At 41.0% G+C, this 26789-nt stretch overlaps 3 protein-coding genes across 5 annotated transcripts; 2 read left to right on the top strand and 1 right to left on the bottom strand.

The window, feature by feature from the left end:
- Positions 1-493: 493 nt before the first annotated feature.
- Positions 494-6739, top strand: vti1b (vesicle transport through interaction with t-SNAREs 1B). The gene is made up of 6 exons (XM_031847054.1): positions 494-718; positions 820-878; positions 1541-1738; positions 2135-2308; positions 2589-2650; positions 3303-6739. Exons 1-6 carry the CDS (start codon positions 622-624, stop codon positions 3394-3396), a joined length of 684 nt encoding a protein of 227 aa, XP_031702914.1. The 5' UTR covers positions 494-621; the 3' UTR covers positions 3397-6739.
- Positions 5100-13325, bottom strand: arg2 (arginase 2). The gene is made up of 8 exons (XM_031847052.1): positions 13071-13325; positions 12871-12943; positions 9285-9459; positions 8920-9079; positions 6635-6729; positions 6423-6527; positions 6130-6266; positions 5100-6012 (listed from the first exon to the last, which is right to left on the bottom strand). Exons 1-8 carry the CDS (start codon positions 13182-13184, stop codon positions 5822-5824), a joined length of 1050 nt encoding a protein of 349 aa, XP_031702912.1. The 5' UTR covers positions 13185-13325; the 3' UTR covers positions 5100-5821.
- A 2606-nt stretch (positions 13326-15931) lies between these two features.
- On the top strand, positions 15932-26391 carry rbm25a (RNA binding motif protein 25a). Of its 3 annotated transcripts, none has more exons than XM_031847050.1 (18): positions 15932-16126; positions 16423-16546; positions 17029-17078; positions 17334-17501; positions 17911-17968; positions 18188-18348; positions 18451-18645; positions 18747-18830; positions 22185-22459; positions 22909-23020; positions 23143-23232; positions 23359-23432; positions 23509-23659; positions 23988-24399; positions 24489-24793; positions 24970-25068; positions 25218-25265; positions 25906-26391. In XM_031847050.1, exons 2-18 carry the CDS (start codon positions 16441-16443, stop codon positions 25996-25998), a joined length of 2481 nt encoding a protein of 826 aa, XP_031702910.1. In that variant the 5' UTR covers positions 15932-16126; positions 16423-16440; the 3' UTR covers positions 25999-26391. The 3 variants fall into 3 exon arrangements, with proteins under 3 accessions (XP_031702910.1, XP_031702909.1, XP_031702908.1); XM_031847049.1 differs by lacking the exon at positions 15932-16126 and adding an exon at positions 16133-16313 and having other exon boundaries at positions 18750-18830; XM_031847048.1 differs by lacking the exon at positions 15932-16126 and adding an exon at positions 16133-16313.
- The last annotated feature ends 398 nt before the right edge of the window (positions 26392-26789 follow it).

Below are 26789 nucleotides of genomic sequence, written 5' to 3'. Positions count from 1 at the left end.
ATTATGTTTCTAATTGTTAACTTTACCTTACGATACAACTGCTTTTAGGACAAATAACTATTCACTACTATCAAGAAGAATACAAACACACAATCAAAATAAAAAATATAAAACAATTACATCGATGTAGAAATTGGAAAATAAAATAAAATAATACAATTCCCCAAAAATAAATTACGTTAAAAGTTGTTTTTTTATCCGCTCAAAATTAACTAAATCATAGAAATAAATTGTTTTAATGTACATTAAGAAGAAGAAGTAGTGTCTCAAAACGTCATTTCCCAGAAGGCGCAGTGAAAGCTGTCTGCGTAGTCCCTGAATAAAATTGTTGTCGGGGTGATTTTTAAATAATCTTTTACCATTATTTGGCTTTTTTTTTGCATGTTGTATTTTTTATCTACAATGTTACTTTCAACCTGTTATTGAAAACAAAACAAAGACATGGTTGTTTGATTTTTGATCTGGAGTTTTAGGCACTGGATCACGAGGTCCATCATGCGGAAGTTCCGGGAATCCTGATTAACATGAAAGCAAAAACAGTAGATTAACTTAAGTTGACGTGACTGTGATTAGTGTTGAGTAGTTCCTCCAGAAAAAGGCAGCTTTAAAAAGGCATCAAAAATGTCGTCGGAGGAATTCGAGAAATTGCACGAAATCTACAAATCACTGTGTGAGGAGCTCAAGCTGATGCCAGAGAAAGCTCTGAAATGCCACGGAGGTAAACAGTTCATGTTGTTTTACCAACTTATGTTCGCTAACTGTATTACAAAGTCATGAGAGCATGTGTTCTGAGCTGTGAAACTCGCTTTGTATCTACAGAGGAAAGGAAGAGGCTGGTGAGGACCTTCGATGAGAGGCATGGGGAGGCTGAGGAAGTGGTGAGTCCTGTCTGTTTGTTTGTTGTGGAAGTGATATGTGCCAGCTAACAATAAGCACTTTAATTAAAGCTTAAATGTTTGAAGTTGTTCTCAATGTACTTCCACACAGTTCCAGGAACAATTAACAGGAAGACATCAATAGACATGTAGCTAAAAACAGGGACAACAAAGATAAACACATGCATTTCTGTTCAAAAGTTTGTAATCTGAGACCTGCCACAAAATCACTTTACAGTCATTTGACAGGACGGCTCTATATGTTTGAATTGTCTTTCATGCTTTTAGGTAGCTGTTATTTGGGATTTAAGGCTTGCAAAAAAATAAAAAATACTACAAACTAGATCAAAACACTGTAGAATGGTTCAACGAGACGGACAATTTAAAGGGCAGAAAGAGCCAACAGTTGAAGAAACTGGAAGCTTTGCATCCAAATGTGTGCAGATTTAAAAAGGACGAGGTTTCAGTGTCAAGTGCACAGTAACGCCTCTAACATGCTGGAATGTGAACAGGTGGGTTGAACTGGATCAGGGAATATTAGCTGACCATACTATGGACTGACAAATCACAGTTCAACACGAGTCAATCAAACCAGTGAGTCGACTGCAGAGGGCCCAAAGAAACACCGGTTCCCAAAATTACACTATTTTCTTTTCTGTGTCCAGTTACAAGGAATGGAAGAAGAGCTGCGTGCTGCACCTTCCTCCTACCGAAATGCAATGAGTACCAAGCTGCGCATGTACCGCCGAGATCTGGGCAAGCTGCAGAGAGACATGAAGAACTCTCCTCCTGGCTTTGGTTCGTCTTCCCAGACGTTGGAGGGAAGTCATCATGGCATCTATTCATCACAGAACCAACAAAGTGTGAGTGTGTGGCTGTCGACTCGTGACATTTTGTACATATCTCATCTCATTATGAGGGTTATCAAACTTTAAAGAAAAGGAAACATTTCAGCTGTCCAAAGTATCAGTAGAAAATGTATGTTTTGGTTTTCAGTCTCACAGATTGAAAGCAAGAAGTACACATCTCCTTTCAGATTTTTGTAAAAACAAATTCTGTGGAAGTGCAGGAAATCAATAAATTTATTTTGGAGAAGTTTTAAGAAACGTTGGCACACTAACATGAATTTTACTGCCAAATAACCCCAAATGGTTCTCTTAGGAAGTCAAAATATCTGAGAATGGATTTTCTTCCTGCTCCTCGCTCACAATAAGGGATATTTACTCTGGTTGCTTTGTCATTTTTGCCCCCCTATGCAGACACACGTGCAGTCCCAGAGAGCGTTGCTCCTCCAGGGCTCAGACTGTCTGAACAATGCCAGCCAGAGTATTGAACGGAGTCAGCGCATCGCCGCTGAGACGGATCAGATCGGCACAGATATCATCGAGGAGCTGGGAGAGCAGAGGGACCAGCTGGACCGCAGCAGAAACAGAGTGAGCTGTCAATTGTTACTCTGCTACTGTTCGGGATGAGATTGTGATGCTCCATTAGTTTTAATCCGTTTGGGGGTAGATCCTGTATGGTTAATATTTAGTTTCTTATATTTGATCAAATGTTTTGGGGCAAAAGCAGGTGGTACAGCTCAGATTTGGGTCAGTATAATCTATATTTGTTAGGTTTATTTTATTACTTTAATATAAGGAGAAGTAAAAAGACTGTTGTTGTCAGGCCATGATGTTGTTAAATCTAATCCGTCTTTTGTTTATTTTGAAGTTGGTGGATACCGGAGAGAACCTCAGTCGAAGTAGGAAAATTCTTCGTGCCATGTCACGGCGGTAAGTTCTATTCCTGAGGAAGTCGTACGTTTAAGTTATCTTGTTTTAATTAATGCACTAAATGATTGAATACTAAAAGTTGCTTTGCTGACTTTTAGAAGATTTGTTCTCTGTCCTTTTGAATTCCTTTCTCTGGATGTGAGGTCTTTCTGTCTCTGTAGCGAGCTCTAATTATATTATACTGTATTAATTAGCCAAAATGCTGCACATTGATTATACTGAAACATGGATTTGGTGAAAAATAAATATTCTGATTGGCTGATTAATGTGTTTCTGAATAACATGCTGGTGATTAGGGCTGCAACTAATGTTTATTTTATTTATATATTGAGGAGACTAACCTAATTATTCTCAATTAACCAAATAATTGTTTAATCCATAAAAATGTCAGAATATAATCCTAAATACCTCAAAGTTTTGTCGTCAGACAGTCTTAACCTAAAGATATTCAATTTACGATCGCGAATGACAAAGAAAATCATCAAATCCTCACTTAGGAGAAGCTGGAACCAGCAAATTATTGGCATTTGTGTTTGAAAATGTTCTATCGATCGACTTCTCGATTAATCATTCAGTTGATATTTCATGAAATGCGTTTGTGGAACAATGACCCTCTGTTTATTGTTGACTTTCATCTTGTGTTGTCCTGTAGGCTGGTGACCAACAAGTTGCTGTTAGGTGTGATCATTTTAATGGAGTTGGCCATTCTGGGTGCTGTGATTTATCTGAAGTTCTTCCGACGATGAGCAAACTAAACAAAAACAATCTTAAGCTCTCGATTCAGAGCAAACCCAGACTCTCTTCATCCGTCTCCACTGACCCTCCAGCAGCAATAATGCTCCTCTGCTGTCTGCAGCCAACTGTTTCTGTGAGTAAATAAGGACATTGAGATGGTTCAGTCCTAAAATGAACCTTTACTGACAGAGGATTCTGTCCATGGGCAGGTGAAGTATTCAAGAATGACTAATGATGATTGTTGAACCTCCTAATGGACCTAACCTACAGAAACTTCACACACAAACCTTTCCCTGAGATTTGCACAGTTTTATCAGACTGTTCACACCAGTGATGCCCTGCAGGGTGATGTTGTGGACGTGATGTGATGTTTGACCTTCTCCCGCATGTGTAGATTCTCCATTCACTGTCCCTGTGACATGTTACTGATAGACATTAGCTTTGATGAAGTGGCACTAGTTGAATCTTTTTGTTGTTGTTGTGTCATCATGCCCCGTATCCAAATACTTGTATTTAGCTCATTATTCCAATTCTGAGTCCTGACCTGAGGCCAAATGTTGTCGGTCAGAGATGTGAATTAAAAATGGGTGGAAACTCTTAATACATGCAACTTAACTTAACAGTAAATAATGTTGTCTAATCGCTGTGTAATACAAAAAACAATCTTAGACAAAGCTTCAGCATTCCTGATTTGATTGTCTCCACATCATTAAAGCTAATCTTTAACCTCGGTCTACATTGTATCTGGTATTTTCAGGGTCGGCCACTGGACCTGACGGCACCGAGATTTGTTACAACCAGACCATGGTAGTGCTGGGTGAACGGCACCCGTTACTATAATCATAATGATAAGGTTATTTTTAGTGCCATGTAATTGAAGTGGAACACAATATTGCCACAATATTGTTCTTCTGCATAGATACCAAGTGGTGCAAAGTACAAAAACATGTTTGGTGACCTGCTTTTGTGGATCAGGTCAGGGAGGGGTCGAAAGAAATGTGTGAATCTTTTCTGTTTTCCTTTTTCTGTTTTGCTTTCACGTCCCCTTAAAAAACAACAAATAAAGTACAACTTGTGCTGTGTCTAACAGTACATACTGTGGTTGTATAACTGCATGTACATTATGTTATATTTAATGTGATATAAGTGCAACTAATCATTAATGTAACTATGATGCCAGCGACACTGATAACAATTTATACCAGTCCAAACATTGGCCATTATTTCTTTAATGTATCTGCATCATTTTTCAGCGATATGCTCTACAGATAGCAGTGATGGTCGACCACTTTGGTCCACACTGAAATATCTCAACTATTGGATGGATTGCCATGATATTTGGTACACAATCAGCTTCACTTCAGGATAAATTCAGGGCACAACTCTAACTTTGTTTAGTGGTTGCCAACATGGAAAATATGGTTGCCATTTTATTGATTCCCATCCCAACATATTTGTTTTGTGGTGCACTTTTGACTGTTGGCTGCCGCTGATGGAATTCAAGGCAGCTCTTTCCGACGAGCCCTAAATTTGCAATAACTTTGGCGATAGTCTATTTTTTCATTAGGTCAACGATACTTTGTCTAACTTTCTGGTTTATGACCATTTACTTGCAGAACCAATGGCATTCCCATCAGCCTCAGTTTATTTTGTACTTGGTTGTATGCATTGAAAATAAAATGAAACGAACCACAGAGGAAATAAGACACATTTACACTAACAAAAAATGCCATCACATTTATGGAAGCCCAAAATATTGTATAAACTCTTTGTTACATAGACAATAGTCGTTTAGTGGCCACATCAAGTCAAACATTAGTTCAGATCAAACCTAAATCCAAATCCATTTTGAATCAAAGCTGGATGCTAATACATGTACTGCTAGGTTCATAGTGAAAATACAAAAGTAAACTCTAAAGAAAATACATTAACCACAGCTGGTCCAAAGTGCAAACACATCATTTCTAACTTTTAGTAACGGACACAGCCACAAAACAGTTGAGAGAGTCCACGTTAGACCGTGGGCTTGAAAATAAGTCAAACTTGGTTTATCATACCTCTGGGGCAGGTTCATTCTCTTTTAAACCAAACGCATAATAAATATGTGGCACCTGTGTCCTCTAACACGTAACTTATTATACATACAGGAGCCAAATAAGTTGGCATTGCTGTTTCAATTAACAGTATTGCCATCAATAATTTTGTCTGAGCATTATCAACGTGAACGTTTTACCTCAAATATGTAAAGTCCTTTTTATAGATGAAAGAATTCAGACATACGTTTGTTTTCTTCATGAAACATAACTCTAAATAGCAAAGAGATTAGAACAAAACCGTTAGCTACTATTAGATTCTTTCTTTACAGTCTTGTATTCAGAATTGTTGTGGAATGCTCAGGGATGATGTCGGTAAAGTTCAAAGCTTTGCTTCGTGCTCTCAGAGGCGAAGCTGCTCCGTGTCGTCCTTCACAGAGGGAATCTCATCGATGGATGCGTGAGCGCCTTCTCTCGTCTGTCCCAGACACGACGCGATGACATCCACCGCTAGAGAGGCGGTGGCCTCCACCGCTTCACGGCTGGCCCCCAGCATCGGATTTACCTCCACCAGGTCCATGGCTGACAGCAGACCTGAACACATTCACAAGTTGGATACTAATACGTGACGATAAGAGGAAAATAGACAATATAAGGTTATGTGACGCTGCCTACATAGGATGTTGCGACCATGTTTGTAGTCATCTGTACCTGTGTTATGGATTTCCTCTGTGATGTAGATTCCTTCCCTGTAGGTCAAACCGCCGTTCACTGGTGTTCCTGTGGCCGGAGCCAGAGACGGGTCGAACGCATCGACGTCAAAGCTCAAGTGGATTGGTCGCTGTTTTCTGTCCAAGGTGAGACAATTCAAGTGTGAATTTGAGGATCACTTCAACTCAGACGTGAGGAATAATTTGGTTTTCATCATATATGAAAAAACTAAAACTTTCAGTAGAAGTTAAACATTTTAAAATGTTTAACAGTCAGGGAATATAATCAGTTACCTCGACAAAAGATGGTCAAGAGTGACTTCCATGACCCTTTGGATGCCAAGTCTGTCGATATCCCTCATGGTGAAGTACTGGATGCCCAGGTCCTTCAGGATGTGGCTGTAATAAACAGGATCAGAAATATCAAGAACTATTTCCACAGTGCATTCAGGGAGAGTTGAGTTCATTTCAGCCACATATGGTAAAGGTTGATGTTGTGTACTTACTGCTCTCCGGGGTCAACATCCCGCAGTCCAATGTAGACCAGGTCCCTCGAGGAGAGGAACGGCTTCGTCCAGGAGAACCCTGGGATATCTGGCATCTGTGGTGGACAGATAGATATAATGTCATTTGGAATATACAGTTGTGTGAAAAAGTGTTTGCCCCCTTCCTGATTTCTTATTTTTTTGCATGTTTGTCACACTTAAATGTTTCAGATCATCAAACAAATTTAAATATTAGACAAAGATAACACAAGTAAACACAAAATGCAGTTTTTAAATGAAGGTTTTTATTATTAAGGGGGAAAAAAAAATCCAAACCTACATGGCCCTGTGTGGAAAAGTGATTGCCCCCCCCTGTTAAAACATAAATTAACTGTGGTTTATCACATCTTTGGAAAGCTGAGTTCAATTTCTCTAGCCACACCCAGGCCTGATTACTGCCACACCTGTTCTCAATCAAGAAATCACTTAAATAGGACCTGCCTGACAAAGTGAGGTAGACCAAAAGATCCTCAAAAGCTAGACATCGTACTGCGAAACAAAGTAATTGAGATCTATCAGTCTGGGAAAGGTTACAAAGCCATTTCTAAAGCTTTGGGACTCCAGCGAACCACAGTGAGAGCCATTATCCAGAAATGGCGAAAACATGGAACAGTGGTGAACCTTCCCAGGAGTGGCCGGCCGACCAAAATTACCCCAAGAGCGCAGCGACGACTCATCCAAGAGGTCACAAAAGACCCCAGAACAACATCCAAAGAACTGCAGGCCTCACTTGCCTCAATTAAGGTCAGTGTTCATGACTCCACCATAAGAAAGAGACTGGGCAAAAATGGCCTGCATGGCAGAGTTCCAAGACGAAAACCACTGCTGAGCAAAAAGAACATAAAGGCTCGTCTCAGTTTTGCCAGAAAACATCTTGATGATCCCCAAGACTTTTGGGAAAATACTCTGTGGACTGACGAGACAAAAGTTGAACTTTTTGGAAGGTGTATGTCCCATTACATCTGGCGTAAACGTAACACGGCATTTCAGAAAAGGAACATCATACCAACAGTAAAATATGGTGGTGGTAGTGTGATGGTCTGGGGCTGTTTTGCTGCTTCAGGACCTGGAAGACTTGCTGTGGTAAATGGAACCATGAATTCTGCTGTCTACCAACAAATCCTGAAGGAGAATGTCCGGCCATCTGTTCGTGACCTCAAGCTGAAGCGCACTTGGGTTCTGCAGCAGGACAATGATCCAAAACACACCAGCAAGTCCACCTCTGAATGGCTTAAGAAAAACAAAATGAAGACTTTGGAGTGGCCTAGTCAAAGTCCCGACCTGAATCCGATTGAGATGCTGTGGCATGACCTTTTAAAAAGGCGGTTCATGCTCGAAAACCCTCCAATGTGGCTGAATTACAACAATTCTGCAAAGATGAGTGGGCCAAAATTCCTCTACAGCGCTGTAAAAGACTCATTGCCAGTTATCGCAAACGCTTGATTGCAGTTGTTGCTGCTAAGGGTGGCCCAACCAGTTATTCGGTTTAGGGGGCAATCACTTTTTCACACAGGGCCATGTAGGTTTGGATTTTTTTTTCCCCTTAATAATAAAAACCTTCATTTAAAAACTGCATTTTGTGTTTACTTGTGTTATCTTTGTCTAATATTTAAATTTGTTTGATGATCTGAAACATTTAAGTGTGACACACATGCAAAAAAAATAAGAAATCAGGAAGGGGGCAAACACTTTTTCACACAACTGTGTATATATATAGATATGTATATCGATATATGTATATATGTAAGGGCAATGTTTTGGATCTCATTCAGTCTGACTCTCTTGCTCCTATGTAGTAGGGCTGGGCTGCCTTTACATCTCTGTGCACAAAGGTCCATTATCTCATAATCTGTCCATGTTTGCACAACAGGAATTTATGTCAGTGCTGCCGGCTATGTTGTGGTTATATCACAGCTAAAGGGCGTTGTCTCTGACGCAGGTTTCTATTGTTGCATCACGCTGTACATTAGATATGCTGCACCTTCATCAAAACAAGTCAAATTTAAAGCCCTTAAAATACACTTTCACGACTGCATCTAACCGTTTACTTGTCTGTCGTAATTGCGTTATCGTCTATTTCTGTGATCTATGTTTTTAAGTATTTCTCTCTATTTTATCCCCTATGGTAAATTGTCTGAGTTTTTTGAAAAGCTCTTCCTAAATAAAATGTATTACCATTAAATGATATGATTTTGAAGATACAGTGCTCGTTCAAAAGTTAGCTGCTTGTATTAATTAGTGTTCACCTTTTCTTGCAGCTCTTTGAGCATGAATGCGACAGGCTGGCCGTGAAGGTTTCCCGATGGAGAAGACATCGGTGTGTTTATATCGGCATGAGCATCGACCCAGATGAGACACAGGTCAGGACACTGCTGGGCGTGGCCTGCCACCGATCCAATAGCAAGGCTTTGAAATGAGAAGGACAGTCTTATAAATATCTGGTGTTTATATCAGTTCAATTCAGAGGACGAGAGTATCTTTAAACAAGAGTCTTACCGTAGAAACATATGGTAAAATGACATTCAGTAAGTAGCCTTTGGACACCTAAATACTGTACTAGCTGTATACTGCTTGATACAGGTATTGTTCACAAACGGCACATTCTTTATACCTGTGATCACCTCCGAGCATGACAAGGGTGTGTCCTGTACCGACGGCTCTGCTCACTGCGCCAGACAACATTTTATTTGCTGCACCCACAGTGCGGGGGAACTTGACGTTCATGTAGGGTTCGTCCTTCTCAAGGTGGTGGAAGTTGAGGTCGCCGAAGTCGTGGACAGAGTAGTCTAAACACAGTGACAGAAAGCGGCCATCGATGAAAACACTTCGCTATCATTACATTACCGTTACAGTTTAGTTCAAAAGTACAATCTATTTGATGCAGATGCACACTGAATCTGTTCATAGTGGGGAAGGCTTTTAAGGCATTTAGCCGAGTCACTCTTTTGATGAAGTTTACGAGTGATGGAGAAAGAGTTCCGAGTTTTTACACCAGAACATATGACTGTTGGTGGACACACTGGCTGTTGCATTGAACCTGCAAACTGTTGATTTAGGACAATCTGTCCAATTGTTAGGACACTGCCCTGTTGTCTGTTTTGACGAAACCTCCGTGCTTTAAATACTGCAGGTGCCAGTTTCAGTTGAAAAGCCTACATAAATCCGTAGCCCCTGACGTCTGTCTACCTTTCAGTCTGGGGAGGCCGGTTCATTCATCGCCAGTGGAACGTTAGTGACTGAGCACTTTCAACTTGTCCCATTTCCCACGTCGGCTCAGGTTTCAGCCGCTCAGTCGCCCTGCGCTAAGCAGTCCTAGCAGTAAATACCGAAAAAATTTCCACTTGGGTTTGGACATGGACTGCGAAGTAAACAAGTGATGTGATCTACCATATTGGGGGTCCATCTGGCAAAGTGTACTCTGCTGATCTAAGGGGAACCGAGATGGTTCATTACCATTCCTAGCCAGGACAGGAATAGCCCTCGTCTTGGTGCAATAGGGAGCCTCTATTGCATGACAATTCAAAAAAAGTCTGTTATAGCAGCGGCAGGCTGATTCTGCTTTCTGTGAAATGCAAGATTGCTGCTGTGTTCACAGTTCTGTGGTTAAACCGTACTGGTTTGATTATATGTATGACTTTACTTTTTACTGAGACAGTTTGGACAAACTGAGAGATTTAAGGTGTTTAGTTCAGTTAGGGTTCGGTTTCCTACGTTGGGCTCAGCTAGTGATGCGGCAGCTGTATATTTCTTCACCGCTGCCAAGTTGACACCACTTTACCAGAGAGATGATTCCTCATCAACTCATTGCTTTCAACTTCAGCAGACTCAGGACATTTCTCAAACCTCTCATTTTAATTTTTTAAATATGAACATTCTATATGAAATCCTATGATTGCATGCTGCAGTAATGTTACAAATCTTATTTGTAACTTAATATATTTTTAATCATTTGTCTCCACTTGTTGCCTCAACACATTAACATATGTGCCGTACACCAGTACTGTACATGCATATATTGTATATTAGATACTACAGAGCAGACTAAAATGACCCCTGACTGAGATTTAGTACTTTCCTATAATAAAAAGGGTTTGAAAACAATTCTATTTGAAATCAAGGAGACAAGATCAAGGAGGCAAAATTAGTGACAAGATGAATTCTTCCCCATGCTTTAAAGTACAGTTTGCATAGATCTTAGTGTCTGAATAGTTCTTAAGTTACTTTCAAAATACACCAGGAATTCAAAATGTCCTTAATAAATGATTAATTGGATTTGAATCACCAGAAACACATTTTCAATCTGTGCTGTTTACTGTATTCTGAACCAAGTTTAATACATGGGACAGAACTGTAAATACATATTTCAACACATTAGATGCTGTTATCTTCATGCAGAATATCTTATTCTAGTTGAGTGGCATACACTGCAGGAAAATATATACATTTCTAATAAATGCATGCATTAATAACGCTGTGGCTTCTGCCAGCAGAATAAAAGAGTGCGTAAAAATAAAACCCCAGACGTCGAAATATCCTGTGTGAGGAAGAGAACGGAAGGGTGGGCTGCGACTGTTGCTCAACGTCTGACGTTTACGGCTGATGATCTCGACATGCCAGTAGAAATGCTGTAACGCTCCTGGCCTGTTTATTTGGCTGCAACACGGGAACAGGTCCTGCCTTTGTCAGTCCTGCTGTCACGCACGTAGATGATCTACTGTATTAAGAGTTGCATAACGCTGCTATTATTACTTCTTTCATTTTCTATATATATATATGTATATAGGTGCAGCAGTGAGTTTAAAGTGACCTTGTGTCCACTGTAGTGTAGTGATGTGTATACGTAGACTGTGGTAAACTATATAGTTTGTGTATTTATTGTAACCTTATCATACATATGGTAGCCTAGTTTAAATCCTCTGTGGAGTCAACAGGCACCACTGACTTGACCTCCCCATAGGTCATGGTATTTGTCCTTTTCTTGTGGTATAACTATACTATTTTGTTGGATAATCCTGCCTGCTAGTAGATTAGTTGTATGATGACACAGTTTTGATTGTGTTTTATTAAGGAGAGATGTAGATAAACTACTTTGGGCTCACTTAAAATGGGCATTTGTCAGCATTATAAATGTATATATAACAAAGATTTTTGTTACTGAATTACCATAAATCATAATATGAGTAGTCAGTTAAATACCGTATTACTTTATTGTACACAATACCTATTTATTTATGATATTTTGTACCATATCAATCTTCAGTGTGTCCTTGGTATTCAAATTAGAAATATGTGTGTATGTGGACTACAAATAGACTTATCCTTGGCAGGCTGACTTTTCTTTTTTTTTTTTTTACAGTATTCCTTCCTGACTCGTCTCTTAAATCTCCTTTTTTTTTGTCATGTGTGTGAGCGTGACATTTCAATCACAATGCAGCCTCAATGACCTGCCGAGCCAACATAAATAACAGATTCTTTCAGTCTAAGGTGTCCTCTTTCAGATTCAAAGCAGCTCTCTGTCTCTCTCTGTGTTCCCGCACGAGGATGTCTACGTGTCCGTTGAAACGGAAGATTTTAAAAAGTTGTTATTTGGCAACATGTTGTGGGGGAAAGTCTGTGGTGACGAAGGAGTGGAAATACATCCGCAGCGTGTCCTCTTCCTGCGCCCTTCAGACCATGTGCCGGAGGCAAGAATGACTAACCCAGACTGAATAAACGAATGTAATGTCCTCTCACGCGTGTCGACTCACAGAGTGACCCTGCGGAAGGTCTACTTTATGCTATTCTTGCCCTTTTATGGACAATCGTTTTAGATGTTCCCGCGGGGACTGAATGACACTAGTCGCCATTGTTTCATCGTTCTGCTTCTTGCAAAAATATACACAAAACAACAAAACACTGTTACTAAATGGAGATGTATAGTCCATTTAAAAACTTCAATGTCATGTTATCTCATAATATTCCCCCACAAAAAATAAAAAGGGATCACTTTGTTCTCTACAGCACGTGCGCCTCTCCCCGGCTACATGTCGGATGTTTATATTTACAGCCTCCGGATGATGTAACGGGCTGGCTGAGAGAACAACAGCTAGACGGTAAATCTGTTTAAAGCGGTGAACCTGCGTGTTACACCCGTCCACTGTTACATAACGCCGCTGCACCGGCTGCTCCTTTTTATTATCCCCGCGTTTGTCACCTACCTAAACCGGAGAGCCTCTCGATGAGCCCCGCATCTCTGATGACTTTAGGGCCGTGCTCCACGCCTCCTCTTTTCTGTGTTGAAATAAACAGAAAGGAGTTTATTCAGTGCTGAAGATGTTATTTGAAAATGAAGATTAATAATATGTGTGTGTGTGTGTATGTATGTATGTATGTATATGTGGACAAAATAATTTCTTACCTGTCCTCTTGAAAACGGAGCTCCCAGCACAGCCACGGACTGAGCTCTGCTTTGTTGGCACGCGTGGCCGAGTTGAGATCTGAGAAGACGGGATAGAGGTCCTCTCAAAGCCATTTTTATTTTCTTTAAAAAAAGAAAAATCCGAATCGTCCCAGTGCAAATCAGTTCGATCCCAGACGCTGCCCCAAAAAGTCTGACGAAAGCGCTGTAGATGTTGCGCTGGTGGATGCTTAATGTGACCTGGTTGGTGCAGGAGGCTGGTCTTATTGCTCCTACAGCTACTTAATATTCATGAGCGGGTGAAGAGGAGGACTTGGAAGAATAGTAGAGGTGATCTAACCTTACTTTTTTTCTTAGAAACTTTGTATTTGGAATTATCAGTGACGCTCAGCGTTTATGACCAGTTATAAACTTATTATTGATGGCAGGGTGTCCTGTTTCATGTACAGCGACTGACGTCAGGTTGTGTGACACAACTTCAGAGTAGCCAATGGGAAACGGCGAAATATGTGGGTTCGCTCTGTGGGCGTGGCCTGCGTGTCAGGTGCTTTACGTGACTTGTTTGTTGTGAATCACTTTACTGCAGTCTAATCTAAGTGGAAATTTTCCACAGACGGAGCCAAGTGGGAGTTAAAGACTTGTTTACATGATAGCATTTGACCTGGTTGTTTGTCTGTAATATTCTGTTTCTGTACTCTAAGGTGTCTTTTCTAGTGTCCCGCGAAAGAACAACGCCTATTTAAACCTGTTACATAAAATGTTGCTACACCACACTATAACAACTCCATTAATCCCTTCAATTAAAGGTATTATCAGCTAAATGTAGGCTACTTGGCCAGTCAAAAGTACAACTAGGCTACTCATCATGCAGAATATATGTTACATGTTTATACATTATTATTACTGATGCACTAATGTGTACGTTGGATTTAATGGTTATCTGTTGGAGGCACAGCTAATTTGAACTAGAATCTAAAATCCTGTAAATTATCTTAATCTACCATTTAATCAAGTCGGATACATTGAGTGGAAAAGGCCTAAATGGCATCAATATGTAATAACTCATATATACACATTAAAAGTGTGTACAGTACAGCTACGCACACGTCCGGGAAAGTAAAGCCCTATGGGTCTCGCGCTTTAACAATAAAGAAAAACAAGTCAGTTCCCGATCCGTTCCAGCTGCTGGATCTGCTCTGCGCATGTGCGGGACCGCCCACCCAGAATCCTTGCGAGAAGACCCGCCCCTACTCTGCCTCTGATTGGCTACTTGCTGCTAAACGCTAACGTTAGCCTAGCTATGATGCTAACCGGCGCTTTGAACTAGATACGCCGGGTAAGAGCGACTCAGCCACGGCAGCTTGCGTTTTTGTTCCCGTAGTAGGCTAAGATTCAAGCTAGGGCCCCACAGAGCATGTTGGAGAACCAGAGGGAGGGTGGTAGGTGTGCACATGCGCGGAACGGATCGGGTACTGACGATGCCTTTGGCGCCACCAAGCGTTGGAAACGGAGAATTCCGAGAATTTCATAAGGGCATTAGAATTATATACCCTGAGTGAGGCCTGTCAGGCAAAGTTTTCTTCATGGTGTATACAAATCTCCCCCTCCGACTCCAATTTAGTCCAATCTAGGTCCTAGACATTACTATTTGATTTACAAAGTATGTCAGGGGTTGCAGTCTGGGTTATTGTGATTAAGCATATGGACCATTTTTCTTTGAATTGAACCTCACAGATTGTGTATAGCCTGCAACATCTACTCATTCAAATATTTAGGTTATAGATGGTTAAAGGGTCATCATTACAGCGTTGTGGTTGTATTTCTTTGGTTTTTGCATGTTAAGTCTATTTATTACAAATCCCATTTTCATGAACAAATTTCCATGGCATGCTGTGTGATTTTGATACCTTCTATTTATAATTGGTCACTTTGAATAAAAGCATCTGCCAAATACATTTTTAAGGCAAATTAAGGAAATATAATCAGCCATCTTTCGTCTTTAGACCATTTGTTTTGACTTGAATTAATCATTGACACTTTATTGCAAGTATTTTTCAATAGTATATTTCACTCTATTAATAGATTTTTTTTAAGTATACAAAAAAGCTGATTAGACTTTAGAAGTCCCTCAGGAAATCTTGTTCAGCTTAAGTGCTACAGGGGAAGCACTTATGAACTAACTAGTCACCAACAGGCCAAAGACATACCAAACCTGTGAGGGGGGCTGCATTACCAGGATGTAATGGAAGGTCTACCTTGTGAGCGAACTGATAGCAAAGAGGTGCCTGAGACTGGAAAAATATTGCCATGGAGCTTTGCTCAATTATTTAGATAACAGTAAAGAACAAGGCTTGTTTCTCCTGAATATACCTACAGGGCAGTTATCTTTATTTCAAGGGACAGCTGACTTGTATGGGTAAACATATGCTTCTAGCAAGGTGATGCATTATGTTCAAGTGGCTCAAGTAGAGAAAGCTCCCTCAGTCACATAGTGTTACAGAGGTTTCATGATATTTGGCAACCCTTCCTTGATTATTTTCCTGGTGGTCTTGTTGGCCTGCTGCAGAAAGGGTGCCTGCTAAGTCATAGACGCTGTTTTTTCTTTCCTTTTGACATTGTACTAATGTATACAAAAATGTATACAATGTAATTCATATGTATGTTTTGTAACCCATTTACTAATTTTCTTATATTTGTTCTGTAATTTGGCAATATCCGTGCTGTCTGGATCTTTGTTTGACTGTGTGAAAAATAATACATAATAATATAATACATTATTGTATAAAAAAGTGCCTGTGATCGCGTGAGTGACTGCCTGACGGACCGAATTTAGGGCAATAAAACCAAAAAATGTGAAGCTATGGTATCCCATGATTCATTGCGAAAAGAATAGGTCCCAGTTATTTGTATCCATAGGTGTTCTTGCTGCGCGCCGGTGGCAGTTATTACGCTAATCTTTAGTGTAACGTTTTTCTGTTAACCGTATTTAATGGGCTTTTACTCGGATAAACCATAGTATTATCAGACGCTGGGCTTTATTTTACACTTGATAACAGGTGAGTAAATTCTCACATGACCGCTGCAGCTAACGTGAACTAGCAAGGCCACACAGTGAATGTGCTAAGCTAGCTTGAGCTAATTTAGCTAGTTAACGTCAAACGTGGAGGAAAGCCCACTTTTCGACTAAGCAAGGATCACACCTAGTTAGGTTGTAACGTTAGCCAGTCAGCTGCGCCATCCATGGTAAACATGTTATACTATGATGAACTTGACATTACCCAATTTAACCCTGAAAAGCGCCAACAGTGTTTTCCCTGTGGTCTTTTGGTTGAACATCCTTTCTTCGTTGCAGGTTCCTGTATATTTCAGGATGTCTTACCCTCCTCCGCTCAACCGCCAGCAGATCGGCATCCCGCAGTTACCTCCCAGGATCCCACCTCCTCAGTATGCGGGATTTGCCCCGGGTGTCCCGCCAGGTAAGAATCCTTCACATCAGCAGAAACAGCTGTTTGTGTGTGTTTGTAAATCAGCCTGTGGATACGTGACCCGAGGTGTAAGGAGTTCCTTTTTGTTGTCTTGCACTTCAACAATTCAGATTAGCTCTGCGAGAGTGAAAGAACAGAAGCAAGGTGACATTGTTTCTGTAACAAAAGCTGTGGCTACTGGGCTTCCAATTGAATTGAAAAATTAAATGGACCAATAAACTTATAAAGGCTAGTGAACTGTACCTGTAAATGCTAAGGGAACGATATATATACATACCTATAGGTTAAATATAATACCTAGAATCACAAATTATACTTATTACAAGAACAAATGGCAAGACAGCTGCCAGCATTTGTTTGGTAAACCTAGTTGGTTGTTACCTTGGGTAATTACACACAAAAGAATGTATGATTTTCTGTAGTTGTATGCTTCAATACATGGTTCAGTTATTGTATTTTGTTTCTATTTTCAGGTACTCCCATGATCCCGGTTCATATGGGTGTCGTGACCCCTACAACCACAGTGAGTCAGAAACAGGACTTTGTACTAAATGCCAATTTAAGCATCAGCTGTTGTGCATGACCTGCTAGAGAATACATAATCCTTACACATTATCAGTTTAGCTCCGTTCATGCAGTTTGTTCTGGGCAACTCTGCTGCTCAGCCGAGGCAGTTTAACTGACCCTTAAAATTATTATCAGATTATTGTAATGGTTGCACTGTTTCTTTTGTTGAATCAAACTACTTCAATACCTAAAATGTAATATCATGTTGCAGGTTCTTGTCCCGACCACAGTCGCTGTCGCACATAAACCGATGCTTCTAAAGAAGGAGCCTAACATCAGAGCGAAGGACATAGACGACAACAGCGGCCCCACCACCACGGTTTTTGTAGGAAACATCTCTGAAAAAGCATCAGACATGTTAGTCAGACAGCTTCTAGCGGTGAGTTGACAGTGTGTGTTCCCACTCTGCCTGTTTGTTAATCAGAAAATGTTCAAATGCAGTTCAAGGTATAGATATTGTGAGAGTGGAATGGCAGCAACAGTTTGTACAATTCAACCCTCGAACACATCATCAAGGTATGCAGCACCGTGTATCATGAAAGTCTTTATAGTGACTGCCCTTTTTCATACAAACCCTTTTTACAGCAGAACATTTGCCGACATAACAGATTTTGATTATAGCTGCTCATGACTCATCTCACATAACCAGTGACAAATCCCAGGGAACATCTGCCTCAGAGATAAACAAACCCTGTTGTGTCAACTTCTGTATCAGCGATTCATTGATCATTAATTAAATATATCTGTTTTCTGAAATAAAAAATAACTCCTGTTTTCTTTCAAAACAGAAATGTGGTATCGTTTTAAGCTGGAAAAGGGTCCAAGGTGCCTCTGGGAAACTTCAAGGTAAAAAGGGCTCAACACATTTAAACCTTCTTATGATGTGAATACACGTTACTGTACCAGATACTACATTATAGAGACACTGTAATGCCACTTAAGAGGACTTACCCCACCATGTTTTACAGTTGGTATAGTCGATATGTTTTCCCTGTAGATAAAGTTATCTGTTTATTTGTTATCATCTGTCGAACTAACTTTCTGTCCGCTCTCCTCTCCTGGAAGCCTTTGGGTTCTGTGAGTATAAGGAGCCTGAATCAACACTACGAGCCCTCAGACTTCTGCACGAGTTGCTCTTGGGCGATAAGAAGCTGTTGGTGAAGGTCGATGCCAAGACCAAGGCCCAGCTCGATGAGTGGAAGGCCAAGAAGCGGAGTGCCAATGGGGTATGCCGTTCACCTGCTGAGTGAAAGACCAACGTTTCTGATACGGTGATACTTTTGTTATATTGGGTTCATAAGCCTAATTCTTCTGGCTGTAACATATAGGGAGCCGGTGGTGGGTCAAAGAACGGGGACGACGATGAGGAGGAGGTCATCGATGAAGAAACCCAGCGCCGAGACCAGGTTGTAAAGGGGGCAATAGAAGTCCTCATCCGAGAGTATGCGAGTGAGCTCAATGCTCCCTCGCAGGACCCTGACAGTCAACCTCGCAACAAGAAGCGTAAAGAGAAGAAAGAGGAGGTATTGTTGTCCTAATGAAGATGTTGTGTGATTTGTAGCTTTTCATAGTAACTGTTGAGTTCTTAGTGTGTGTTTTCTTGTCTTTCTTTCCTTCGTGTAAGGAGGATATCAATGCCATGGAGATGGAGGATGACAAGAGAGACTTGATTTCCAGAGAGATCAGTAAATTCCGGGACACGCACAAGGTAATGTATCAACCTGCTGTTATTGCGCTGTAATTTAGGTTTCCGAGAAGAAATCCTCCACATTTGTAATTAGAAATTCCTCAACAGCAAATGGAGCTGCAATTTATATAACTTCTGGTAATTCCTCCATAAGGCTGTTCTGTTACTGTCAACTATAGTAAGGAGGTAGTGTGTTAATATATAGATCAGTTAGTCAAATACAAACATTAAAGGAATAGAGAGTAGTAGATGTTGATACAAATATTTTATAGTATCTATTTAAAGTGTTCAAATACTACATCAACCACTCATAGATGGTTTCATAGTATCTGTCAGTGTTTCCAAATTGGACAAGTTATTCTTATTCATAATACTGATTTGAGACTAAAGGATTTAGCTCTGCACAAGCGAAAGTCATCACACAGAGTGCATGGACACAATGTTAAATTCCATCCAAAGCTAATCTATTGATTAAACCCCACCAATGTGGTAGAGTTCATTTGGTGACTAGAGCAAGATGAATCTCAGAATCTCAGCTTTGGAAAAAGTTGCGAGGATAGGATGTAAGTATGATCTTTCACTTCTTCTTTACTCTTGTTGGGCGCTCCCTTCTGGAGGGTTTGCAGAGGGGCAACTGGCTCTCAGTTCACTTGCAGTATTTCTATTTACATGTAGACTCTGGGAAACAAAGTGGTGGAGTTGGAATGCACACATTGCCAGTGATGTCCGAACGTAGCATGTTGCACTTGCCCTCCGTCAGGTCTCAGAAGGCGGGGCAGCTCAGTGAACCTCTGCAGGTCCTCTGGTGATAAATTATGTGTTTGAAGAACACACACACAGACTGAATGAGCCTAACCACTGCAGTGTTTTGAACTGCAGCCTGTAGTATTACTAAAGCAGGGAGCGCCCCTCCACAGCACTCTGTGGTCTGAAGACATTCAAGGTAAGTGCTTTTATTTCTTATTTCTCTTCTTTTGTTTGCAAACTTTTTTTTCATCTTTTCTGTGTCTTAGTCCCCCCCACCCCACCCTACCCCCACCCCATTAGGTAAACAATAAAAGAAAAATGAATTTAATGTATGAATCACATTAAATTATTATTGTTTACGTGAGGTTCAAAAGAGGCCAAAACACATAAACCAAAACTGCAGGTGCCCAAAAATGAATTGAAAATCGTCTTAAAAATACACGATGCATATCACATGCCAAACACACTGCCATCAACAAAGAGAAACCTGGAACTTGAAACCATACAACAGGGATATCTCGGACATGCAGTATGGTGGTTACCAACATCTGTTAGTTTGCATGTGACTTAATATAGTCCACCACTGTAACAGTGTTTGAATCTTTGATTTAGTTTCTTAAGTGGTTTCAAACTAGCCTCAAAATCAGCGTTTTTCCATAAATGGAATTGTAGAACAAGAGGTAAGTTGTAGGATGGAAAAAAGATAGAAAACAATACAATTAGAGCCAGATAGTTAAATGACAACTTGTAAGTTACTGTGGCTTTGCTTATGTGTGTCAAAGCTCTCCCTCCAAATCAGACAAAAAGCTAAATAATGTAGAACATAAAGCTCACATACAACAGGCAGTTCAGACCTCTCCCTTTCTTTTTCACTAAACTGTCAGACCCACATTTCCAACAGCTCGAAACACTAACGGCTCGTAGACATTTGTTAAATCAGACTGTGTGAAATGTGGGCCTGACTCGGTTGAGGTTTTTATATTACTGATTGGGTTGGAGAGGCCAAATAGACACTCGAAGACAACCTGCAGGTAAGACTGTTTCACTCATTTCTTTGTGGCATAATGAAATATCTGACTTGTTTCAGACATGACTTTAAAGTTGTTGTTGATGTTGTTTATGTGGATGAACATTAGATGAACTGCTTCACAGGTGTCGTTTGGAGCTTTTCTTTCTTTCTGATTATTTTGACTTTACACATGACCTGCTTTTCCTCCCACACGTAGCCTGTAGGATGTGTAGGGGCAGAGAAGTGCTGAAACCGTAGTTCATCACCTGTGAGTTGCACACCAATAGCTCCAAAACGGTCTGTAGAAAATCCCATGATTTCTATGTCAACCAGTTAGAAAGCAACGATAATACGATACGAACTTTATGGTCCGTTCACACTAAAATTCATTTAGCATCTTTTGGCAGTTCAAATACATCCAGGTTAAACATCCAGTCACACATATGACACCTTCAAACATCTGGATCCAGGTCTCATTTAGCATGAAAAACAACGAACACAATGTGCTCCCAGTTCCCGTCTGTCACTCTGCTGCACACAGGACTCCCACACTGAGGGAGCACTTGAATTGCAGTCTGGAGCTCCTCCCTTGCATCTTGTATGACCATGTAGAAAACACATGGGAGTAGATTATGTAATTCACTTAGTTGGGCCATTTGCCATGTTAAGCCTGGGCTTGTTTTAATCCACTTGGCACCTAAAGGTAAGACCAAACCAGGGCTTTATATAGTGGTGATCTTAAGTGTACAGTTAGAACTTGTTGACCTAATGGTTCAAAGCTGACTCAGCACTTGGTAAATACTTTTATCTTAAGTGTAGTATTAGTAGCCCCACTTTGAATGAAACCCATGAACGTATGGTATCAAGTAAAGCTGACTGCATAAAGCATTACGTTAATGTGTACCATTAAACCTCTACGTGTCAGACATGATGCTTTTAACCCACAGCATCTCTTGCATCAGGTCAAGTCTATTACAGTATGTTACATTGATTTTGAAAGTGGGCGGATATGGGTTTCACCAGAATGTATAGTTTTTATTGGAATGGCCTCTTAACAGAGCGTAATCTCAGATCACCATAGAGCGCAGAGGTACTGCAGAAGTCAAGTTGACCTGTTACATATGGGAAAAACAAATCAATTTGTGAGAAAGGGGACGGCTGCCAGGACAGGAAATAATCTATGCACCACATAATACAATAGTGTAAATGTTTAGAGCTAAAAAAAGGTGTAGAAAAGTTTAACTGGTAGATGGTTTTAACTTCCTCTCTTGCCGTAACTCGGATAACCTTAAGTTTATCGGTGTTTTTCAAGATTGACCTGTAATTTATGGGTTGAAGTAAGTGTGTCCTGACTTGAGCAGCATCTGTATTAAACCTGCTCAAACAGAGGACCACTCTTCCTGGAGGAAACACCAGAGCTAAGAGGACTTCCTCACTTGCAGCAGCCAGCCTCTCCAAGGCAATGAGTCATGGCAGTATGTGAGCATGTCTGGCCAAGGGAGTCAAAAACATTTACAGTGCTGACAACACGTGTACTCATGTATTTTAGTATGATGTTTTCGGTATTGACGATCTGTTAACACGTTCTTTTCCTTTTTCTTCCTGTTGGGCTCCTGCAGAAACTTGAGGAGGAAAAAGGAAAGAAAGAAAAGGAGCGACTGGAGGGCGAGAGGGATAGGAGAGAGAGGGACAAAGAGCGGGAGCGCGAGAGGGAGCGCCGCGACCGCGAGAAAGAGAAGGAAAGGGAGAGAGAGAGGGACAAGGAGCGGGAAAGAGACCGAGATCGCGACCGCGAACGGGAGAGGGATCGCGAACGGGAGAGGACGAAGGAGCGAGAGAGGGAGCGGGAGAGGGAGAGGAGTCGAGACGTCAGTGAAGGTCGCAGCAGATCACGGTCAGTCGGAGAGAAACTTCCTCTGAACTCCTCAATGTATTTGTACTGCGATAGAGAGTGCATCAAAAGGAAACTAATACTGAACTAATCCATTTGATAATAAACGGATAATTATCCTCTTTCCTAGCATTTAGCCTCTATCTGCACTAAAAGCACACAAGTTTTAGTGCTAAGTTCTGGAACTTCTTGGTTTAGGTATCTTAAAAAGTGCTGAAGTTTTACTCTTACCATTTTACTCTTGCAGCTGTACGAACCCTGAAGAAATCAAGTGTGCTGGCTCATGCAGATATCAAATCATTAAACCAGTGTAGTAAAAATACAGCTTTGGCTAAGACCAGATCAGTAAGACTGTCTACGAGTGAAATAAGTGCTTGACCTTTTGTGTTACTTGTTGTTACTTTAACATAAAAGTGTTCCTGGTGTTCGACTCATTTAATTGTCGTTTGCAGAGAGAGGACTAGAGAAGATAAAAAACGAGACCGCGAGGAAGACGAGGAGGACGTGTACGAACGGAGGAGACTCGAGAGGAGGCTTAGAGACAAGGAGGCAGCCTACCAAGAAGTACATATGACATCTCTTCTGTCATTTTGATTTTCATCAATTAAACAAAAGTTCAAATAATTGCACATCAAGAGAATTGATTTGATGTCTGAGTGATGGTTGAATTATTTTTCTTCTTAAAGCGCCTGAAAAACTGGGAGATCCGGGAGAGGAAGAAGGCTCGTGACTACAGCAAAGAAACGGAGAGGGAGGATGAGCGGCGTCGTGAAATGGTGAACGCACACCATATCAAATAATGAATCCTATTTGTTGTTACACAATTTCTATCACCAGATATGTGAGGATGAGTGGCTGGATTTATGCAGAGACACTAATTGTTAAACTGTGTTTACATTCAGATGAAAGAAGCCAAAAGGCTGAAAGAATTCCTTGAAGATTATGACGACGACAGAGACGACCCAAAATACTACAGGTGATTATCCTGCTGCACATTTAGAAGTGTGAGGTGCACACTTGTCCGTCACTTGACTTCTCATTCTCATCCTCAGGGGCAGCGCTTTGCAGAAGCGACTCCGTGACCGAGAAAAGGAGACGGAGTTGGACGAGCGAGACCGGAAGAGGGAGAAAGAGGAGCTGGAGGAGATCAGACAGAGGCTTCTGGCTGAAGGCCACCCTGACCCCGATGCTGAGCTGCAGAGGGTGAGTCAGTCATTCCGTTCAGTAACCTCGTTATACTCGGCCTTCTGCAGCAAGTTGATGTCTTAGTTGTGAACCAGAAACAAGAATGCGTGTCCAGACTAAAACAAAACATTGGAAGTAAAGGAGCAGCTGGATGAAACCATAGATCATTACACTGAGGGATTCGTCCTTGTATTTAAAATAATGGAATCCAAAGTCTGACTAAAACCGAAGCAAACACAAAGTAGCTTCTATCTAGTAGTCTTATTAAAATGTCACCAAATATTGATTGCTGACACAGTATGAAAAGCAGGATGTCATCGTTGGTGTGTTGTGTATGTTTGTGCAGATGGAGGAGGAGGCAGAGCGCAGACGGCAGCCTCCTCTGAAGCTTGAACCCGAGGAGGACGTGATCCAGGAGAAGGCTCACAAGGATCGGGATCGGGAGAAGAGAAGTTCAGGGAGGCCCGCGGAGCCGATGCCCCGAGTCCCCCAGCAGCATTCGGATGATGACGAAGAGGAAGTAGGCGAGGAAGATGACTACCACGATGGGGAGGACTCGCAGGAGGCCAAGCCGCAGCTCAAACCCATCATGCGACCAATCACCACCGCTCCCTCAGTGTCCTCTGCCAGTGGGAACGTGACTCCAAACACACCCGGCAACGAATCTCCCTGCGGCATCATCATTCCCGGCGAAAACACCCCTGAGGTCCAACCTCCGGAGGAACTTCGGCCCAAGATTGGTCTCAGTCTCAAACTTGGTACGTACACAGTAGCAAACTGAGGACACAGAGGAATCTAATTCTTCAGCTGCTTTGTGCTAGAAATAACTGGTGTTTCTCTTCTCCAGGTGCCACCAACAGTCCCAGCCAGCTCAGCGTCGGAAAGCGAAAGAAGCTGGCGACCGTGGAAAGTGTTTTCAACAAGTTTGATGAGGAGGAGGCCGACGAGCAGCCTCGCAAAAGGAAACTGGTTCCGCTGGACTACGGCGACGACGACAAGAGTCTGGGGCTGGATGGGGCTGAAATTCCAGGGGCCAAAGGCAGCGTCAACACAGAGGAGAAACGCAAGCACATAAAGAGCCTTATTGAGAAGATCCCCACAGCCAGGCCCGAGCTCTTCACCTACCCTCTGGACTGGACCATGGTCGACTCGGTAGGGAGCCTCTGGCATTTCACTTTGCAACAATTTCATTAACTTTAAAATGTAACAATATTAAAAAGGTCAAATCAAGTGTAGTAATCTGATATTCTGCCCTGTTTGTTTGCTGCCATAACATGATCAATAATAGAAAATGAGGCCGTGTGTTGTTGTGAATTTTCTTTCTTTAGACTCTGATGGATCGTCGCATTAAACCGTGGATCAATAAGAAGATTATCGAATACATCGGCGAGGAGGAAGCCACGCTGGTTGATTTTGTCTGTTCAAAGGTTTGTGATTATTTCATTTACAACGCTGGTTCCTGTTGAAAATATGAAAGCTACTGAATATATTCGTTAGCCATTGATATTTTTGCGTCTTGAAACTTGTTGCGTTGCTCAGCTGCTTATTTTAACCGTGTTTTTTCTTTTCTTCCCAGGTGATGGCACACAGCACCCCTCAGGGTATTCTTGATGATGTTGCGATGGTAAGTTGAAGCACAAAGACAAAGTGTTTTCAAATGGATCTTTTATGGGAGTTGCTGATTATTTGAATCTGAATATCAGTCACTAAAAAACACACTGGTGTAATATATTAACACACATCAAATGTGTTCCGATAAATGAGTTTATAAAAATGAGATAAAAGTGAAGCCAATGCAGAAGAGCCTTACACTTGTATTCTCTCTACTGACCAGCAGGGGGCGACTCCTCCGATTGCCAAAAAAAGTCTGGTTGTAAATAAGTCTATGAGAAAATGACTCTACTTATCTCTTGATTTATTACCTCAGTAAACATTGTAAACATGAGTTTATGGTCTCAATCTCTAGTTACAAGTCTTCTTCAAAACAGCATGATGTTCATTTAGTAAATTATGCTCCATTTAGAGAAAACTTGACAAACAATTGGGTGACGTCACAACGACTACATCCACTTCAGTAGCGGGGCTGCAGAATGTTGGTCTTAGTCGGTTATTATTTAAGGTGAAGCAGCTTAAGCCTGCTACATTGTTACACAGTTGGTTTTAAGTAATGCATGTAACTTTCATGTAACAAGTCAGATTCATTGCATATATTAATCGAGCTGTTTTGATTTAAAGTTTGTCTAACCAACCTGTTTGTGTTTTAGGTTCTTGACGAAGAAGCAGAAGTCTTCATAGTAAAAATGTGGAGGCTGTTGATATATGAAACAGAAGCAAAGAAGATCGGTCTGGTGAAATAAAGAACACGTGTCTCTCCGTCTGACTTCCTAAGATCACAGTTCTGCTGGCGACAGTTTTCTGGTCCAGCAGACTGTAAACAACGTGCCCATACGCCCTCCATTCCATCAGCAAGGAGCTGCTGCCTTGAGTGTGTGTGTGTGTGTGTGTGTGTGTGTGTGTGTGTTTGGAAGGGAAAGTCTGAGCTGTGAACAGAAAGGGTTTGCACAAACATATTGCATGATGAAACTTTGGTTGTATTTTTTTCCTTTGTTGAAGCTGTTCAGGCAAAAGATGGTTGCTATCCCCCCACCTGTTCTCCAAACTGTTGGACTCAGTCTGCTTTGATTTACTGTTGTCGTGTCGAGGCACTGCTCCATTGTGTGAACTAATAAATATGCTTTTTTTTAATAAAATATTGTTTGTCTGTCTTTCTTTAATGTATTTCTAACTATATAGTTTATCTTCATTTTGGTGGATTTTTTATGCATTTATGCTTGAAAGTTTATTTTTTCTTCTTTATATTCCCCCTCACTGTTTTTTGTATTTATTCTCCAAAATAGGTTCTTTACAAAACAGTAACTACAATATCGAGTAACTTCTCAAATTATAAAACCTCCATAAATAGATTTGATTAGCATAATCTCTCATTTTACAAACTATTGTTCTCCCTGCAGGCACCTTAATTGAAACAGGGAAAATGTACCAAAATAAAAGTTTAGATTTTGTAATATTCGTCACTAAACTGGTCTTTGTTTTACAAATTTTTTTTATACCTGACAAATAACACATTCATGCATAATTTACAAAATAG

Source organism: Anarrhichthys ocellatus, unplaced genomic scaffold (assembly GCF_004355925.1).
Source record: "Anarrhichthys ocellatus isolate YVR2014 unplaced genomic scaffold, GSC_Weel_1.0 scaffold7, whole genome shotgun sequence".
In the NCBI taxonomy this organism is placed as follows: domain Eukaryota; kingdom Metazoa; phylum Chordata; class Actinopteri; order Perciformes; family Anarhichadidae; genus Anarrhichthys; species Anarrhichthys ocellatus.
The sequence above is the reverse complement of the archived record's forward strand: the minus strand, read 5'-3'. Positions and strand labels throughout refer to the sequence as shown.

What these genes read in the sequence shown, in the direction of transcription:
- rbm25a (XM_031847048.1), top strand. An exon ending in AATTCCGGGACACGCACAAG is followed by an intron (nt 18,831 to 22,184) that starts GTAATGTATCAA and finishes GGGCTCCTGCAG; the next exon opens with AAACTTGAGGAGGAAAAAGG. An exon ending in ATGAGCGGCGTCGTGAAATG is followed by an intron (nt 23,233 to 23,358) that starts GTGAACGCACAC and finishes GTTTACATTCAG; the next exon opens with ATGAAAGAAGCCAAAAGGCT.
- arg2 (XM_031847052.1), bottom strand. Translation starts at nt 13,184, where the DNA reads ATGGCTTTGAGAGGACCTCTATCCCGTCTTCTCAGATCTCAACTCGGC. An exon ending in ATGCTCGGAGGTGATCACAG is followed by an intron (nt 9,080 to 9,284) that starts GTATAAAGAATG and finishes CTCATTTCAAAG; the next exon opens with CCTTGCTATTGGATCGGTGG. An exon ending in GATGTTGACCCCGGAGAGCA is followed by an intron (nt 6,528 to 6,634) that starts GTAAGTACACAA and finishes TGTTTATTACAG; the next exon opens with CCACATCCTGAAGGACCTGG.
- vti1b (XM_031847054.1), top strand. Translation starts at nt 622, where the DNA reads ATGTCGTCGGAGGAATTCGAGAAATTGCACGAAATCTACAAATCACTG. An exon ending in ATGGGGAGGCTGAGGAAGTG is followed by an intron (nt 879 to 1,540) that starts GTGAGTCCTGTC and finishes TTCTGTGTCCAG; the next exon opens with TTACAAGGAATGGAAGAAGA. An exon ending in CATCACAGAACCAACAAAGT is followed by an intron (nt 1,739 to 2,134) that starts GTGAGTGTGTGG and finishes CCCCCTATGCAG; the next exon opens with ACACACGTGCAGTCCCAGAG.